At 47.7% G+C, this 18,707-nt stretch overlaps 2 protein-coding genes across 2 annotated transcripts; both read left to right on the top strand.

Moving 5' to 3' along the window:
- The first annotated feature begins 4,607 nt into the window (after positions 1–4,607).
- On the top strand, positions 4,608–12,005 carry Tcf23 (transcription factor 23). The gene is made up of 3 exons (XM_048436580.3): positions 4,608–4,986; positions 6,158–6,400; positions 8,741–12,005. Exons 1-3 carry the CDS (start codon positions 4,768–4,770, stop codon positions 8,915–8,917), a joined length of 639 nt encoding a protein of 212 aa, XP_048292537.2. The 5' UTR covers positions 4,608–4,767; the 3' UTR covers positions 8,918–12,005.
- Positions 12,006–12,147: 142 nt separating this feature from the next.
- LOC146894427 (neuromedin-B-like) lies at positions 12,148–13,880 on the top strand. The gene is given in 2 exon segments (XM_085691219.2): positions 12,148–13,514; positions 13,516–13,880. Coding segments are annotated over 2 exon segments (366 nt in total). The 5' UTR covers positions 12,148–13,415; the 3' UTR covers positions 13,783–13,880.
- Positions 13,881–18,707: the final 4,827 nt, after the last annotated feature.

Raw genomic sequence — 18,707 nt, 5'->3', positions numbered from 1 at the left:
AGACACAGCCAAGAGTGTGTGGACGTCTCAAAGAGAAATCACCTTAAAGCCTTTGTCGTTGTTTGTAGCAGGGTCTCCTGCAGATCAAGCTGGCCTTGAACTCCTTAAGGTAGCTGAAGCTGGCCTTGAACTTTAGATCCTCTAGCCGCCTGTCCTGACAGCAAAGGTTACAGGAATACACCACAGCTCCCCGACTGGGAAGTGCTGGAGATCAATCCCAGCACTCCATGTGTTTTACGCAAGCATCCTGCCAACTAAGCTGTGTCCCCAGCCTCGACATTCATCCTTGTATAAGGACAGAACCCCATGACCTAATCAGCACTCACACATACTCCCATGTATTATTGTTGTGCTGGAGATTAAGGTTCAAAAACTTTGGGGGATGAATTCAGTCCAGTCCACAGTGGTGGTGGTGTCTAAGCTGTCACATTTCAGGATTAGAAATGTGCACTTGGCCTTCCCAATCAAACACAACCCATTGATGATAACAGAATGGCAAAACTGTACCAGACACCATTTTGTTTTCACCCTCTCAGAGAGTCAGTCCCATGCTGATGGGACAGTGTGACAGCCTCTTACAGTTCAGCATCCTATCACGGGGGCTCGTTAGGCCCAGCGGAAGCGGAACCTAGAAGTAAACTTGCTTTCGCTCCCTAGAAGCCACAGTGGAAGCCATGAAGCCCAGTGTTCATGAGCTGGACCAGTACCAACCAGGTCAGAGCATATTTGAGGGGTGGGGAGTAGCATCTCATCCCATGTTCTTGCCTGGCTGTTGCCTGTATGAAACCACCTGGGAGCATTATGACAGAGTCTGCCCTGCTGTGTCCATCTCCTGGAGAGCAGGCTGAAGGACAAGACCGAGACCAAGTTGTCACAGAGAACATTCTCCAAGAGCCTGCCCCACGGCTGCTGCTACTCATGCATCCAGATTGTGCAGAGAGAACCAAGCCTAGCATGGCCTGAGCTACCTACCCCCTTAGAGGATGTTCAACATACAAAGCCCTTTAAGACCAGTTCTCCAAGAGTCCTGGTGCCTTCTCTGCTGGCTGTAGGAACATTTGTACAAAATATTGGGGTGCTAGAAGTGGCCCCTGCTCTTGCTGGCATGGGACCCACAACTCTGTCCATTGGTCTCACCCCGCTCTTAGTCACTGCATCTTTGTAGATGCTGTATCCCTGTATTCTTTTCTTTGTCTTTCCATCCTTCCTTGCTCTTTGTTTCTTTTTCTTCTCCTCCTCCTTTTTTTTGTGGGGAGGAAACTCCTAGGCTGTCCTGAAACACACTGTGTAGACCACACTGGCACCAAAATTGAGGCAATCTTCTGCTTGCTTTTTCTGTCTGCCTGCCTTCCTTCTTTCATTTCTTCAAACAGAGCCTCACACTCTATATATAGCCCAGGGTGGCCCAAAGTTGAGGTGATCCTGTCTTAGCCTCCCAATTGCCCCCTGTCTCTGTCTCTCTGTCTCTGCCTGTTTCTCTGTCTATCTCTGCCTGCCTGCCTATCTGTTTTTCTCTCTCTCTTTGTGTGTGTTCATGTGTGTGTGTTCTCTGAGTGTATTCTCTTTATATGTTTGTGTATGTGTGTTTTCTCTCTCTGTTTATGTATTCTCTCTCTTTGTTTCTCTCTCTGTCTCCCTCTGTTCTCTCTGTGTGTGCTCTCTCTATGTGTGTTTGTGTGATTTCTGTGTGTGTGTGTGTAAGAGTGTTCTCTGTGTGTGTGTGTAAGAGTGTTCTCTGTGTGTGTGTAAGAGTGTTCTGTGTGTGTAAGAGTGTTCTCTGTGTGTGTGTAAGAGTGTTCTGTGTGTGTGTGTAAGAGTGTTCTCTGTGTGTGTGTAAGAGTGTTCTGTGTGTGTGTGTGTAAGAGTGTTCTCTGTGTGTGTGTGTGTGTGTGTGTATTCTCTCTGTGTGTATATGTGATTTTTCTCTCTCTGTGTGAGTCTTTTCTCTCTCTCTCTCTCTCTCTCTCTCTCTCTCTCTCTCTTTCTCTGTGTGTGTGTGTTTGTGTATATACTGGGACTCATACTCAAGGCCTTGTGTACTCTAAGCAAGCACTGTCACATTGCACATCTTCTCAGCCTGTAACACTACTTTTCTTTTTTTTTAATTGATTTTTATTGAGCTCTACATACTCTGCTCCCCTCCCTTTCTCTCCCCTCCCCTTCAACCCTCTCCCATGGTCCCCATGCTCCCAATTTATTCAGGAGATCTTGTCCTTTTCTACTTCCCCTGTAGTTTAGATCCATGTATGTCTCTCTCAGGGTCCTCTTTGTTGTCTAGGTTCTCTGGGGTTGTGAATTGTAGTCTGATTTTCTTTGCTTTATGAGTGAGTACAAACGATATTTGTCTTTCTGGGTCTGGGTTACCTCACTCAATATGATGTTTTCTAGATCCATCCATTTGCCTGCAAATTTCAAAATGTCATTTTTTTCTGGTGTGTAGTACTCCATTGTGTAAATGTACCACATTTTCCTTATTCATTCTTTGGTCAAGGGGCATTTAGGTTGTTTCCAGGTTCTGGCTATGACAAATAATGCTGCTATGAACATAGTTGAGCACTGTCCTTGTGGTATGATTGAGCATCCTTTGGATATATACCCAAAAGTGGTATTGCTGGGTCTTGAGGAAGGTTGTTTTCTAATTTTCTGATAAATCGCCACACTGATATCCAAACTGGCTGTACCAGTTTGTACTCCCACCAGCAATGGAGGAGTGTTCCCTTTACCCCATATCCTCTCCAGCATAAGTTATCATCCGTGTTTTTGAGCTTGGCCATTCTTACAGGTGTAAGATAGAACCTCAGAGTTGTTTTGATTTGCATTTCTCTGATAGCTAAGGATGTTGAGCATTTCCTTAAGTGTCCTTCAGCCATTTTAGATTCCTCTGTTGAGAGTTCTTTGTTTAGGTCTCTACCCCATTTTTTTTATTGGATTATGTGTTCTTTTGATGACCAATTTCTTGAGTTCTTTGTTTATTTTGGAGATCAGACCTCTGTCTGATGTGGGGTTAGTGAAGATATTTTCCCACTCTGTAGGCTGTCATTTTGTCTTGTTGACCGGTGACACTGCTTCTCACTGGGTGGCTCCCCCATGAAGGGTGTGTCTCTGAGACTGCAGGTCCACATGACCATGACTTCATAGCCCTCCCAAGGACTGACCACTGACAGCAGAGGAACCTTTTGGAGGTGTCCCAGCTACCTGACTCAGAGCATACTTAGGTACAGAGTCTCTTTCCATGCAGCTGCCGTGTGGCTTTAATACTTTTTTCCCCCTACACTGTGCCCTTAAAGTCAGCGGATCCTACCATGATTGGCAGAGCCAGGGCAAGAGCCCTCTCCTTCCCTACGGGGTGAGTTCCTGCAGAGAGAAAGAACTTCTATGTGTGCAGAACTCTTGTGACATCTCTGTAAATTTCACCTCAGCTCTGGCTGGATTCAACTTCTAAAGGGCTCCGAATGGATGCTTCTGGAAGAAGGCCTCTCTGAGAAAGAGAAGATGGCACTGGAAGCTAAAGCTTTCCCTTCCTCCCATGGGCATCTCTAACCTCACTACTTCCAAGATATGACATTGTACTGTATTCCCAGCAGCACGTGGGAAACCGAGGCAGGAGGACTGCTGTGTGTCAGCCTAGGCTTTGTAACAAGTTTCCAGCTATCCAAGACTACACAGTGTAACATTATCTCAAAACAAATCCACCAGTCAGGTTGTTTCATCTCTGCACTGTACAGTTCCCCACAACCTGAAACGAGTATCGTTTCCAGAAGGCTTTCGGGAGTGGCACTGGCCAGCTGGCCCAACCTAAGCAGCAAGCCCAGGTCCCAGTGAGAGACTGTCTGAAATTACATGTGGGAAAGTCATCTTTTCATTAAAAGATTTTAAATGAGGTGAACAACACCTGAGGAAAAACACTTGATATTGACTTCTTGTCTCCACATGTGTGTGTGTGTGTGTGCGCGTGCGCGCGCGCACACACACACACACACACACACACACACACACAAAATCTCTTTTCTTTATGGTTGCTCTGGAGAACAAATAAGATATTCATATAAAGCACAGAGGCATAATGCCGGGCATCTACGAGAGCTAGGAACATCAAAGCGTTATTAGGATACTAGCCAGGTTGTGGTCCTGCCCATCAAACAGGGATACAGGCTGGTGGCAGGGCAGGGTTAAAGTCCTCATAAGTGAAGGGCAGAGCCCTGAAGATGGCATCACTCCCCTGGAATCTTGGGAAGAAGCCACCAAGTTGGAATTGGGAAGCATGTTTGAGGAGTGGGGAGTAGTGCCTCATCATGCGCTTTGGGTGGGAAGAAGAAAGGACCGTGTGAGATAGATGCTGATAGTCCCTGACATAAGGGCTGGAGATCCAGAGCCCCGAACTATAGATCTGAGCCCCAAACCTGAAGCAGTAGGTCCATCAGAGGATGACCCTGTTAAGGTCAGTCATGGCTGGAAGGGCACTCTCCGCTTACCCATCTCCAGGCCTTCTTAGCATGGGCCTTGTCCTAGGGCTTGGCCACTTCCAGCATGCTGCACCCCCACCTCTCAGCTGGGATGGGAGGCAGGCGGAGGCTATCTGCGGGGGCTGTGCTGGGTGGGCAGTTTTCCCAGAGTGAGGAGTGAAGGATTGAGTTGGCGCCGGCTTCCTCAGATACAGATTCTGCTGGCTGGATGGCCAGCCTGTCCAGGCTAACTTGAGCCTAAGGGCTCCCTCAGGCTCTGTGTTGCTGCTCTAGGGGCCACAGCCCCATACCCTAGGAGAGTGACATGTCACAGGAGGCCTCAGGGGCACCAGCAATGCCAAGAACAGCTCATGGCCAGACTAAGGCCAAAGCACGGTTGCTTCTAGGCGCTGACAGAAAGAGGAGCCGCCTCAGCAAGACAAGGCAGGACCTATGGGACAGCACTAGCTGGAGTAATCACAGGCTGAGCAGAGCCACCTCTGCCCCTCGAGGGACCAGAGCTAAGGGAGCAGCTCATGGCAAGGTAAGGACTCTTTGGACTAGAGGAGGGAGCTGGGGAAGACAGGGTTTGAGGGCAGTGAGATGCCACCTCTGAGGGCAGAGCCTCAATCGGTATTTGATGGCTCCCCCGAAGGGCAGCATCCTTAGACCCATGGTGCAACGCTGGTGCCATGCTGGAGGTGGGCAGGACAGGTCAGAACTCCATCAGAGCGCAGCTCGGAGAGGTGACCTAACTGCTGTCTGCTGAGAAACTCAGGCCCAGAGGAGGATGTGAGCTGCCTAAGGACCCTGAACAGCAGCCAGTGGCAGGGGACCTAGACTGAGTATTTGTTATTTATTTGTATTTATTTATTCATCTATCTATCTATCTATCTATCTATCTATCTATCTATCTATCTATCTATCTATCTATCTACCTACCTACCTATCTATCTATCTATCTTCCAGCCAGAGTCTCACGTAGTCCAGGCTAGCCTCAAACGTCCTCTGTAGCCTAGAACCTGGACTTCTGATCCTTTTACCCCCACATTCCAAGCACTGAGAGAATGTGCATAAACACCCAGTTTAGGCCGTGACAGGGATCAGGCGCGGGGCCTCACACATGCTAGGCAAGCATTCCCCCAACTGAGCTACACTCCCAGCCCAGGTCTGTGTGTTCTGACTCTTGGTGCAGAGTCCTTTCCTCTTTACCATGGCAATCCCTTCATCTCAGGACCTAGTTGGGCCAAGGGTCAGCTAAGCAGGGGCATGGCTCTACGCTTCCTATAACCCCCAGGGTACCCTGGTAAGCAGGCTCTAGATTGGGAGTGGAACAGATGTTAATGGGATAATAGAAAGAACACGGGACTCTTGGGTTCTGAGCCAAGTGTTGCCACCTTCCTGTCATCTGATCCCAGTCCAGGCCTTCCTTCATTTTATCATAAAGCCTGGCTTCAAACCCGTGAGGATCGTTAGCTCCATAAGATGACATGGCACTAATAGGGTACTTAGAAGTCAGGACCAAGCAGGCATGGTGGTGTACTCCTATAGTCCCAGCACTTGAGGCGGAGAAGCAGGAGGATCTGAAATTCAAGGTCATCCTGGGCAACACAGGGAGTTCAAGTCTAGCCTGGGCTACATGAAACCCTGTCCCAACAATAGGAACTATGACAAGAGGGCAGGGTGAGACACACTCAAGGGGAACCTCTCTGCAGAGTGAAGCCTGCCCTGAGAACGCAGCACGGGAGCGGACCCGGGTGAGGACACTGCGCCAGGCCTTCCTGGCCCTGCAGGCTGCTTTGCCCGCCGTACCACCCGACACTAAGCTTTCCAAATTGGACGTGCTGGTGCTGGCCACGAGCTACATAGCCCACCTCACCCGAACGCTCGGCCACGAGTTGCCTGGCCCTGCCTGGCCACCCTTCCTGCGTGGACTCCGGTACTTACACCCCCTCAAGGTAGGTCGCTGGCCTAGGGTCTTGGTAGGAAACCTTGGGGAGGGGAATGGAATTGGGGTCATTGTCCTCCTGTTCTCTTGGGAGGAGGACAGAGGCTGGCTCTTGGGGTGGAGCGGTGACTGGGTGTTGTCTGCATGGGAGTGTGATTGCTTCAGGAGGAAACGCTCTGAGATTCTTAGTGTCGGGGGAAGAGAGGAGAGGGTTCCTGGTCTAAGGCCCAGGACCCAGGAGAGTCATCCATTTCCAAGCAACTTCACCCACTTGAGTAGTGAGTGGCGCCTGCCTTTCTGGTCTCTGACTACTGTTGCTGCAGACGTCTGGTCTCTGGGAGGACAACATCCTAAATCCCCAGTGCTCTGGAAACACCCATTGGAAGACGAGCCACCGGTGTAGGTCGGAGGGCTTCCAGCAAGCACCATGACAAACCATTACCCAGTTTTCCTGAACCTTAGCTTGAGAATGCATAAGATGGAAGCATGGAAGGAGCCGGTCATCTCTTCTGGAGTACAAAATGAAGGAAAAGCATATGAATGAAAATAATCACGAATGAAAAAGGATAATTAACAATAACCACACAGCAGTTCCAGCCACTAAGACCGGAGGCTGAAGATAAGCTGGAGGCCAAGCTGAGAGCCTAGGGCAGTTCCCCCGACCCCTTAGGGCAGTCTCATCTGTTGAGAACCAAGAGAAGATTTACAGATGGAGAGCTGAGGGCAGGGAGGGCAAGGGGCCAGGTTCAGTTCGAACCCAGGCGTCTGGCCACAGACTTCTCCCTCCCAGCCACCACCAAAGGCCCCCAGGCGCTTCACAGGAACCTGTGCAGAGAGTATGCTGTCAGCCAGATATGGTGGGCCCCACTCAGTCCCAGTACTCAGGAAACTGAGGCAGGAGGATTACAAGTTCCAGGTCAGTCTGGCAAGGTAGCAAGACTCTGTCTTAAAATTAAAATAAACAAACAAAAAAGAGCTTGCAATATCATAAAGGAAGTGTGACTTTTGCCCTCTAAAAAAATCTCTTTTTTTTCCCCTAGAGATGTCATATATTCCAAGCTGGCCTAAAACTCAAACGTAGCCAGTGATGGCCTTGAACTTCTGTTCCTCCTGCCTTCACCCTTCCGGTGCTCGGATTACAGGCTGGCGTACCGCACTTGGTTTACACTAGGCAGGGGGTTGAACTAGTTGATTTCGAGCATCCTAGTCAAGCGCTCTACCAACGGAGTCACGTCTCTAGCTGCCGCCTTTATTATTTTTTTTTTTTATAATGGCTTCTTTTCATCGTCTCTTTCTTGTACATGCTGTTCTTCTGAAATGTCCTGAAGTGTTTGTTTATTGTTTCTTGAGAATATAGCTGAAATATAGACTTCTGAGATTAAATGGGGTCAGTCTAAAATGCTAAAGGTAGCACTAGACACGGCCATGGGGCAGCAGCAAGGTTCTTATCTGTAAACGGTGGTGAATATAAAACCCTGTGAGTAGTAAATGAAAAATAAATATGTTGATGAGCGAACAGAGGAGGGGAGGGGAGGGGAGAGGCGAGGAGAAGAGGAGGGGAAGGGAGAGGAGAGCCTAGTCTAGAACTCTGACAGATTAGTGAAGAGAGGCCCTGAACGACACGGGGAGCGGTAGAGAGGACAGACTGAGCGGCGTGATCCTTGTCTGTTTGTTTATTTATTTATTTTTCTTTTCTTTTTTTTTGGGGGGGGGGTGGTTTCGAGACAGGGTTTCTCTGTGGCTTTGGAGCCTGTTCTGGAATTAACTCTTGTAGACCAGGCTGGTCTCGAACTCACAGAGATCCACCTAACTCTGCATCCCAAGTGCCGGGATTAAAGGCATGCACCACCACCACCCGGCTTATTTGTTTATTTTTCGAGACAAAATTTCTTTTGTCCTGGAACTAGCTTGCTCTTGTAGACCAGGCTGGCCTCAAACTCACAGAGATCCACCTGCCTCTGTGATTAAAGTGCCGAGTGCTGGGGTTAAAGGTGTGTTCCACCATCGCCCAGCGATCCTTGCATTTTCTAAAACCACCCTTATTTCTGACAGGAGGACCTTGAAATCCTTGCAGGATGTGAGCCGAAGAGCCCCATCCTCACCCTCTTCTACCCCTGGCACTGCTCTGCCCAGGGCACCTATCTACAACCAAGTCTTGCTCTTCTTGAGGTCCTGACTGCCCTCAGTGGGCTCCTGAGCCTCTGCCAGGCAGCAGGGAGATCCTCTAAATCTGTGACATCCAGAGGACATGTCAAACAGAGGATGTCAGACTTAAGGTCTTAATGGTTCCGGGCTATTCAGGACCACACAAGTAGCTGTGTTAATCATTCCCCATCTTCTGTCTTCTCAGAAGTGGCCCATGCGATCTCGTCTTTACGCAGGAGGCTTAGGAAGCTCCAGCCTCAATTCCACCACAGCCACCGCTGCCAGCCAGAGAACCAGGGACGAAGAGGTGGGGTCCCAAGTCTCTGTAGCCGCAGATGTTCTTGTCGCTGATCCAGTATCTCCAGCTCTTGGTAACAAATGACCAGCCTTCATCCTGTTCTCTTAGACTGTGACTCTCACTTAAGGACCCGGATTTTCTACAGCTCGCCCTGTCTTTTCCCCTGACTCTCGGCCTTTGGAATTGACTCAGGCTCGACTTTCAAGTTCAGCCTCGGCTTCCGGCAGGCAGAAGAAGCAACGGTGACGTCAATGGTGGAGAGTTCTGAGGGGACCCAGGCTGAAGATCTTCACCTTTGGCTCTTAGGAAGGGACATTCCTGGCACTTCGAGGGTAGTGACAGGAACTGAAAGAGCAAAGTGTTAGACGTGGTTCAAAGTCAAGTTAGGGAATCACCCTCCCCGTACTTCCCTAGGCCTCTTCCCACTGCAAGAAGACAGAGATGACTCTGCAGGCCCAGGTGGAGAACCCCAGGGTGGCGGTAGCCCCAGGTGCTCTTGGCCCAACAGGGCTTTTGGTAGCAGTAAGTGTGACCTCTAGGTCACAAGGTCACAAAGCCAGAGAGGAAACTGAATAATGGAGTGTGATTTTTTTTTAAATTGCCCTACAAGATGCTTACCTAACATCAAAGAGGAAGTGAAAAGTTTAGGGTTCTTGTCCCTGGATATGGTCTCTCCAGCTACCCCCATCACCACATTCCCACACCAGGGCCCTGCATCCTTTCACACTTCTTTAGCATGAGCTCTGTCTAGAGATGAAGCCACCACACTTACACGGCTTACATTCCAGGGGAACTTTGCTAGTCCCAGCTGTCTAGGGGGAGATCGTTTCATCCCAAAGGCATCTCTACTTTCACTCAATGAGGCAGCCACTCACAGCCCTGCCTTCAAAAGGCACCGATGCGCTGCTCAGCTATCTCCTGGAAGAGACAAAGACAAGGCATGTGTATCTTTCTCGTGGAGTGACAACTATGGTCTTCATTTCTGTTATATTAAAAACCTCACTCCGAGGAAATACAAGACAAGCATATCCTCTATGCCATCACTAACTGGGGCATTGTTAGTTTGGGTATAATCCATACAGTTCTAAAATCAGCTCCCAAGGCCAACTTCTCCCCACAGACATTGACATCCCAGGCCCGCTCCAAGTCGTGGGACAGAGTGGCCAAACCTTTGCTAGAGCTTTAGTGACACTAGTCCTTGACCCTGAAGAAATAATTGGAGGACCAAGCATGCAATGAATGAGCCTTCCAAGTCAGGTAGAGTTTCAGAATGTCTCCTGAAGCCTAGACACAGAAGAACAACAGTCTTCCTGTCAAATTTTATTAACCGAGGCCAACTAGAGTCCTAACGGGGTGATCCTGAGCTGAGTGAGGCTTAGGCAGGCTGGAAGGGATGGGTCTGCTCCTCCTGAACTGACCAGGGCATTCGGGGAAAGGGGGTTGAGGGGGTGACTCAGCCAGCTGGGGTGTAGCTAGAAGACACAGAACGTCCCAGCCAGAGCCGCATGGGCTGGGGGAGAGCAGCTGGGCTGTGGCTGGGAGCCATCGCAGAAGGCCTTAGCCAAGGCCAAACGCATAAATCTGCCCGGTCCCACATTTCTGCTAAGAGACCCTGAGAACTTGTCGAGAGCTGATGCTCTGGCGGGCAGCTGGACGGGGCCAGGCAGGGGCAGTGACCAGGTGTGGGCGGGCAAAAGCAGTATTCTTCACAAGACCATAAAAGTCCAGCCTGGGGGTTCTATTTTTAAACCAAATGCAGCATCTCCCTGGTTGAGTTGGAGGGTGGTAAAAAGATGTGTCTGTGATGTCCTCCCAGTCGGTGAGATAAAATTGGTCTCTGGGCAGGCAAGGGACTGGTTTTGGGTATGTACTGGAAGTTTCCTCACAGCCTAGAACATCTCCCAGTGATCGGGTAAAGTTTGACTTAGAGCCAGGAGTGTCCACCCTGTCCAGACTCAAGTTTTTGCCTCATTTTGACAAATCCCTCAGGGCTGGACACTTACCAGCAACCCTGGTGGAGAAGACAAAGGGGAAGAAGATGGTAGAGGATTGGGTTAAGAAGAACAAAGTGGAGATGCTCTTTTGTTTTGATTTGTTTTGTTTTTTACATAGTTCACTGTGTAGCCCAGGCTGGCTTTGAACTTGAAATCCTTCTGCCTCAACAGGGATGATGGACTCACAGGCCTCTACCTCTCTGCCCAACTAGGATATGTTTCTAAGGTTGCTTCTAGGGAATATGGTTTTCTTAGTGACTAGGACAATCATCTGGCCCAGTCACCCCTGGGAGCCAGGGAGACTGACAGTGGGGAAAGGAGCCAAAGCCAAAGGAAGACCCAGGACACAACTGGGGACCCAGGACACAACTGGGGCCCCACCCTCCCTAAGGAGCCCAATACTGCCCTTGAGAAATAGCACTCCAGGGACTGGAGTCTGTAAGCCAAGCAGAAGCAGGAATGAGCCCCTGTGTTCCCACAGCAGAGGAAGAAAAGCACCTGCTGACTGGGAGACCTATGCTCTCCAGTGCTGGGGACAGGGCAGATAAGGGCAGTTAGAGGCCATAGAAGGAGCTGAAATCTGTCTCCATTAACAGCGATTCCCTTGGACCAAGCATGCGCAGGGAAGAATATGCCTAATTGAAGGTGACATGCGGTGTGAGGAGTCCCTGGTTCAGGAGTCAGTTGCATGGCTGCACCCAGTGAACCTAGTCCATTCTGCTTTCTTCCAGTCCTTCTCAGGATGAGGTGCAGGCAGAGTGGGAAGGAAGGCCTCGCTGTTGCCTCCCTCCACCCAGCTGGATGTGCTCCAAGAACCTGTGGCTGAGGCTCCGATGGAGCCAGCCAGTGAGATTCTGTCTCAAAAACAAAATTAGACTATTGAGTCAGGCAGCAGTAGTGATGCACATCCTTAATCCCAACACAGAAGGCAGAGGCAGGCGGATCTATGAATTCAAGGCCAGCTTGGTCTAGAGCACGAGCTTCAGAATGGCCAAGGCTATGCAGAGAAACCTTGTCTTGAAAAACAAAAATAAAACAAAAATTAGACTATTGGGTAGTGATGGAATTGTGGACAGGCTGGAAGATGTCGCTCACTGGGGTTGTGTGCTTGGGGATATGTCGTCCATAGACTGAACTCTCTGGAACTTCGAACCACAATAAACCTTTCCTACATTGCATTGCCTCTCTCCGGAATTCAGTCACAGCAGTATGAACATGTGAAGAGTAAGATCGAGATGTTTTCTAAGAAGTAATCCTTCTTCCTCTTCTGGGAAGAGGCCGGCTAGGATGAGTGAGAACACCGGCTTCTCCCTTTCCTAGTATAAGCCCTGAAAGTTTATTCTGTTCTAGTTCAACGCTGGGCAAACCAGAGTCAGTGGGCCCAATCCAGCTTCAATGTGTTTGTATAATAAATAAAGTTTTCTGGGGACAGGCCCGTACATTTGTTAACATTATGGTTGTCTTTCTCATGCCAAAGAAAAGAACTGAGACAGTCACTGAAAATCCCAGAGCATTGGTTATCCAGACTATATAGGACATTTCTGACCCTTGTTCTTCTTGTAATTCAAAAACATAGGTATTCCAAGCGTTTCTGGGAACCCTGCGTAGTCTAAATGACTAAAATTATTTTCAAAATATAAGAATACAAGATGCAGGGCTGGAGAGATGGCTCATCATTTTAAGAGCACTGGCTGTTCTTTCAAAGGATCCAGGTTTGATCCCAGCATCTACATGGTGGCTCACAACCATCTGTAACTGCAGTTTCAGGGGATCCGACACCATTTTCTGGTCTCTGTGGGTGCTGGCATATATATATTCTGCATAGACATACTTACAGGTAAAACACCTGGGCACATAAAATTTCGTAAAAATTAATAAAAATAAAAAATCCCAAACAAAGAAAAATAGAAAATTAAAGGGGGCGGGGTGTGGTGGCGCACGCCTTTAATCCCAGAACTCGGGAGGCAGAGGCAGGCGGATCTCTGTGAGTTCAAGGCCAGCCTGGTCTACAAGGGCTAGTTCCAGTATAGGTTCCAAAGCCACAGAGAAATCCTGTCTCTAGACAACAACAAAAACTCTGTCTCTAAAAACAACAACAAAAACAACAACAAAAAGAAGAAAGAAAATTAAAGGGGAAATAAATTAGCATTAAGGAAAAAAAGGAATACAAGTTGCTACAGGCCTTGCTCCTTTCTTCCTTCCCACCCTCCTCTCTCCCCTTTTTTACTTGTAGTTTTCACATTTGTGTTTGTGCATGCCGTGGAGCACACAGGAGGTCAGCAGACAACTCCTGAGGGTTGGTTCTCTTCCCAGCACATGAGCTCCAGGGACTGAACTCAGGCGAGCATGGTGGCAAAGAGCCTTTCCCTCTGAGCCCCTTCACCAGCTCCTTTCTGTTGCTCTTAAGACGGACCGTCCCTAAATAGCACAGGTTAGCCTTAAGTTCAGCAGCATGCTCTGGCCTCGGTCTCTTTACCCTATCTTGCCAGTTAAAGTTATCCTTAAAATTAGTGGTGTGGAGTTTAAAAGGCTGGAAGGCGGGCTTCGCTAATATCCGAGTGCCAAAGAAGAACCCGCTTGGCACAGCCATGACCGGGCGGGCAAGGGGCTCTTGGCTGTTTCGCAGTCACCTCCTCTTCGTGTTGTTCACTGCCGGCGTCGCCCCCTTCAATTGGGATTTCCCGGAGCCCCCGCAGTAGAGCCAGCAAGATCCGAGTGCACCCCCGGGGCAACCTCTGGGCGACCGGTCACTTCATGGGCAAGAAAAGTCTGGAGCCCCCAAGCCTGTCGCTGGTGGGGACAGCACCTCCCAACACCCAGAGGGACCAGAGGCTGCAGCTGAGTCACGATCTGCTCAGAATCCTCCTGCTAAAGAAAGTTTTAGGCATGAACCCCAGTGGCCCGGCTTCCCCAATTCAGTACAGGAGGTCGCTGGAGCCAGTACTGAAGAAGTGATGCCAATCACACAACACGGCTTAGAATGTGTCCATCCAGGGAAGCTGCTGAACGGAACCCCAGCAGTGGCCCCATCGGATGTAGATCCTAAGCTCAAATGTGTTACTTCCTTACTGTGATTTCTGGTTGGGTCACCAGGAATGTTGACGACGCCGACAGCAAGGCTCTCCTGCTGCATTTCTTGCTTCCCTGGTGAAGTTGCAAATAAAAACACTGCTCTTTACAAAAAAAAAAAAAATTAGTGGGGTGTGTGTGTGTGTGTGTGTGTGTGTACGTGCGTGTGCAAGATGTTAAGGCCAAAGGACACTCTTGGACTTCATCCTCAGGAATGCCATCCACCACAGGGTCTCTCCAAACAGGCTAGACTGGCTGGCCCCCAGCATCTGTCTGGACCACCCTAACATTGGAAATGCAAGCGTGCACCACCACGCAGTTGACCTCATTACACGGGTTCTGCGGAGTCGAACCTGGGTCTCTATGCATATAATGTAAGCACTTTTTAGAGTGAGCTATCTCTTCAGCCCTCTTTCTTTCTAATTTTTTTCTAAGATAGGGTCTCACGAAGCTCAGGCTGACCTTCAAATCACTGTGTAGCCAAAGACAGCCTTAAAGTTCGGATCTTCCTCCTTAAACCTTCTTTGTCACTGTGCCTAGATTAATACATGTTTTGATTTGTTATATTTGTGTGAGTGTGTCTCAGAGCGGTGAATGTGTGTGCATGTTAATGTATGAATGTACATGTGCATGAGCGTGTGAGTGCACATGTTCATGAAGGCAGGGCGTTGCTATCAGGTGTCTCTTTCAGTTGTTTTCCACATTTTTTTCAGTTTTATGCATTTTGCTTGCATGTATGTCTGTGCACAAAGAAGGTGCAGTGTCTGCAGGGCCAGAAGAAGCATTGGATCCCTTGGAACTGGAGTTACAGACCATTGTAAGCTGCCATGTGGGTGTTGGGAATTGAACTAGGGTCCTTGGGAAGAGCAGTCAGTACTCCTAACCACTGAGCCTTCTTTCCAGCCCCAGTAGAGAGTCTCTCATTGAACCTGGAGTTCAACCACGTGACTATCCCGGCTGACTAGCAAGGGCTACAGGCGTCTGCACTGTTAGGAATGGTCACAGTTCACTGTGGAAATTTTAAACATTTTAAATGTCATATGAAGCAGATCTCAGAGAGTTTAAAGGACCACAATTTGTTAAGTACATTCAGGGTACACAAACTTAATTCCTAGTTACCTGATAGAGACTCAAGCCCAAAATCATGTACTGGAGAGTATATTAAGCTTTTTTCTAGAATTAGTACTCTATATGACCATTAATATCACAACAGAAAGTGTAATTAATCTTATAAAGTTTGAGACAATATTTATTTATTTATTTATTAAAAGATTTTATTTATTTACTATGTATATAGTGTTCTGCCTGAATATATGCCTGCTATCCAGAAGAGGGCACCAGATCCCCTTACAGATGATTGTGAGCCACCATGTGGTTGCTGGGAATTGAACTCAGGACCTTTGGAAGAGCAAGCAGTGCTCTTAACCACTGAGCCATCTGTCCAGCCCTGAAATAATATTGATACCTTAGGAAAAGTTTTGAAGAATCAGATGGAACTAAGGGGTGATGATCTTAGCAGCGGTAGAACAGTTCCTTGATTTTGTTTTTAGTTCCATTCCATACCAGGTGGCTCTTTTGACCTGAGACAGAGACTTTGGATTTTTCTTTAACATGCATGCTTAGGTTTAGAGAAGGAGAGAGCAATGTTCCAACTTCAAAGCCAGCTTATATTTTTTTTAATTGAACTGGGACTACAAAAAGACCATTGGCCTCATATGTCTATAGAGAGCAGCAGAAACAAATGTTAGGGAAGATTTATGAAATTTTATCCTGTTGGAAATGTAATATACCAATAACCCAATTTTCTCTTTTTCTTGGGGGCATTTTCTCTGGATTATTTGTCCTTTTCTTCAGATGTCTCTTTTGTCCAGCTGTCCTCAGATTCCTTAGTTGGCTGCCTTCATTCTCCTGAAAGGACAAAAACAAAATACTGCCCCAACCTTAACTTTGGGGACTTTCCTTTTTGGCTGGTTATATCTGATCAAGTGAAAAGTATTTCTTAGACTTATTAGTTAGTCTTATTATCCATTCATCTATGAGTGCTGATCTTGCCTTTAAAGGTCTAATCACACCTTTGAATTCTGAATTAACATTTTCAAAAGCCAAAGATTCGATTACTATTTGTGTAATTTCTGGATCTATTTACAGCTGAAGTCAATCTTTGTTAAAAAAATATAAACAATGAAGGATTCTTTTGGGCCTTGTATAAATTTAGTAAATGGCTCAATCCTCGATTCGGACTCTCTGTCTTGTCCCAAGCATTCAAAGCTGCTGTACGGCATAGAACCAAGGTGTGGTCATCAAATGTAATCTGTCTTTGCAAATCAGCATAATGGTCCTCACCGAGGATTTGATCTTGGGAAATCTCATAACCTCTAGCCCTACCTCATTGTTCTATGACCCTAGCTTCGTCTCTCCACCATGTTTTCCACAGTAACTGAGGACCAGCTTCCAATGCTGCTGTAACTAAATCTTTCCAGCCTTGTGGAATAATTCTGTTCTTAGTGGCCCATGAAGAGGTGAATACATTCCATATGAAACTCTTGCGTCCTTAAATTTCTTCAAATCTAACATTTCTATAGGATTCCAATTAACTTCTGAATAGCCTTGGGGGTGCCTATCATCTGGTGGTCATTCTTGAATGATAACTGGATACATTAAGTTTGGTTATCTAATAACCTTGGGCTGTTCCTCTCCAGTTTATAATGCAATGGTGTGGAAACTTCTGCTCTAAACTCTTCTGTCTGTGTGTGTGAATATTTTTCTTAGTTCCATTAGTCTGTCTAAGGATTTTATTTCATCAGTCAATTTTTCATATTTGGCACTGATATCAAACAACTTTTTAAGGCATAAAACAAGAATTACCAAAATGATAATTGCTATCGCTCCCAACTAAGTTGATTATCCTTTCATTTAACAGTTCAGTTTTCAAACCACTCATTGTGGAATCATACAGAGACCTAAATCCCTCCATCATACTATTGTCCCCCCCCCTTTTTTTTCCCCCTGAGACAGGGTTTCTCTGTAGCTTTGGAGCCTGCCCTGGAACTCACTCTGTAGATCAGGCTGGCCTCAGACTCACAGAGATCAGCCTGCCTCTGCCTCCCGAGTGCTGGGATTAAAGGCGTGTGCCGCCATTGCCCAGAGGTCATCCTTAGGGAGACATTTTCTCAGCTGAGGTTCCCTCCTGTTAGATGACGACAGCCTGTGTCAGGTTGACATAAAACTGTGCGGCACAATCTGTATCTATTAATCCAAAAACGGTTCCACCGGTTATTAAAAATATCTACAGGAATGTTCCTAGTGGTATTATTTGTCACCTCACTGTGATGGCCAGCTTCAGTCGTCACCTGGACACAACCTAGAGTCACCTGGAAAGTCTTAATGAGGGATTGTCTATACTGGCTTGGCCGGTAGGCATGTTTATGGGGGACTATGAGTGTTTATTTTGAGATAGTTTTATTTTGTATCCCTGACTGGCCTGGAACTCAATGATTTATAGACCAGGCTGGCCTCAAACTCGCAGAGAGCTGCCTTCCTCTGCTCCTGAGTGCTGGGGTTAAAGGCATGCACACCATATTGTCTTAAGTTAGTTGACATGGGAAGACTCAGTCTACTGTGGGAAGGACCATTCCCTAGGCAGGGAGCCTTGGACTGTGTAAGAGTAGAGAAATCCAGCAGAGTGCAAGCGTGCCGGCAAGCGAGCATTATACGTTCATTTCTCTCTGACCGTGATGTGAATGTGATGTGACCAGATGTTGGAAGGTCCTGCCTTGATTTCTTCTCCCGATCGATGGACTGCAATCTGAGATTGTAAGATAACACAAACCCTCTCTCTCCCCTAAGTTGCTTTCTGTCAGGTTTTTTTTTCAATCACAGAATGAAACTGGGAAAAGCCCCAGGCTGGAAACTGTTGGTTTTCTAGGTTCCTGGAGCTGTGGGATCCCACAAGCGCTTTTGTTGTTGCTTGGTTGGAGGTATTGATGGATTGGTTCTAGCTCTGCAGATAGGCTCTGGAGGTTTTAGGTTGAACACTGAGAGCTTTGTTAGGTTTCACCAGCAGAGGGCGCTACAGGAAGCCAGAAACCTGGAGGAGAAAGGCAGGTGTGCCAAACTGTCTTAGTGTTGACAGGTGTTTATCCTCAGCAGCTGCGCTTGGCTCAAGTTTCCAGTTTTTTCTCACTCTCAGAATCAACTTTTATTGCGATCCTTCAAGATGCTAGCACCCTGAGTGTGATAGTACACTCTGAAATTATAGCACTGGGGAGCCTGAGGCAGAGGGATGGTGGGCTTAGGGCCTGTCCATGCTATATAGCAAGGCACCATCTCTAAATAAACAGATGAACAGGGTTTGAGTTGTAGCTCAAGTGGTAAACTGCTTGCTCTGTAAACTGTAAAACCCTGGGTTCGATTCCCCAGCACCACATGTACCAGGCACAGCAGTGCACGCCTATAATACCAGCACCCAGGAGGTAGAGGCAGGAGGATCAGAAGGTCCTCTTTGACTATACAGTGAGCTCAATGCCACGTTAGCTACACGAAACCTCGCCTCAAAAATAAATAAATAAATAGGGCCAATGAGATGGCTCAGCAGATGAAGCCACTTGCAGAGAAAGCCTGGAGCCCCTCCTTTTACATAAAGATGGAATGAGAGAACCGGCCTTACAAAACTGTATCCTGACCTCCACATGTATGTTATGGCTTGAGTACACCGCCATCATGCACACATCATGCACCCCCCCACACACACACAATAAACTGTAAGTAAGTAAATATGTGCATGGATTAAAAAGTAGTAACCAGTCTGGCGG

Source organism: Myodes glareolus, chromosome 6, assembly GCF_982192425.1.
Source record: "Myodes glareolus chromosome 6, mMyoGla1.1, whole genome shotgun sequence".
NCBI classification, from domain to species: Eukaryota; Metazoa; Chordata; class Mammalia; order Rodentia; family Cricetidae; genus Myodes; species Myodes glareolus.
This window is presented reverse-complemented; position numbering and strand designations above follow the sequence as displayed.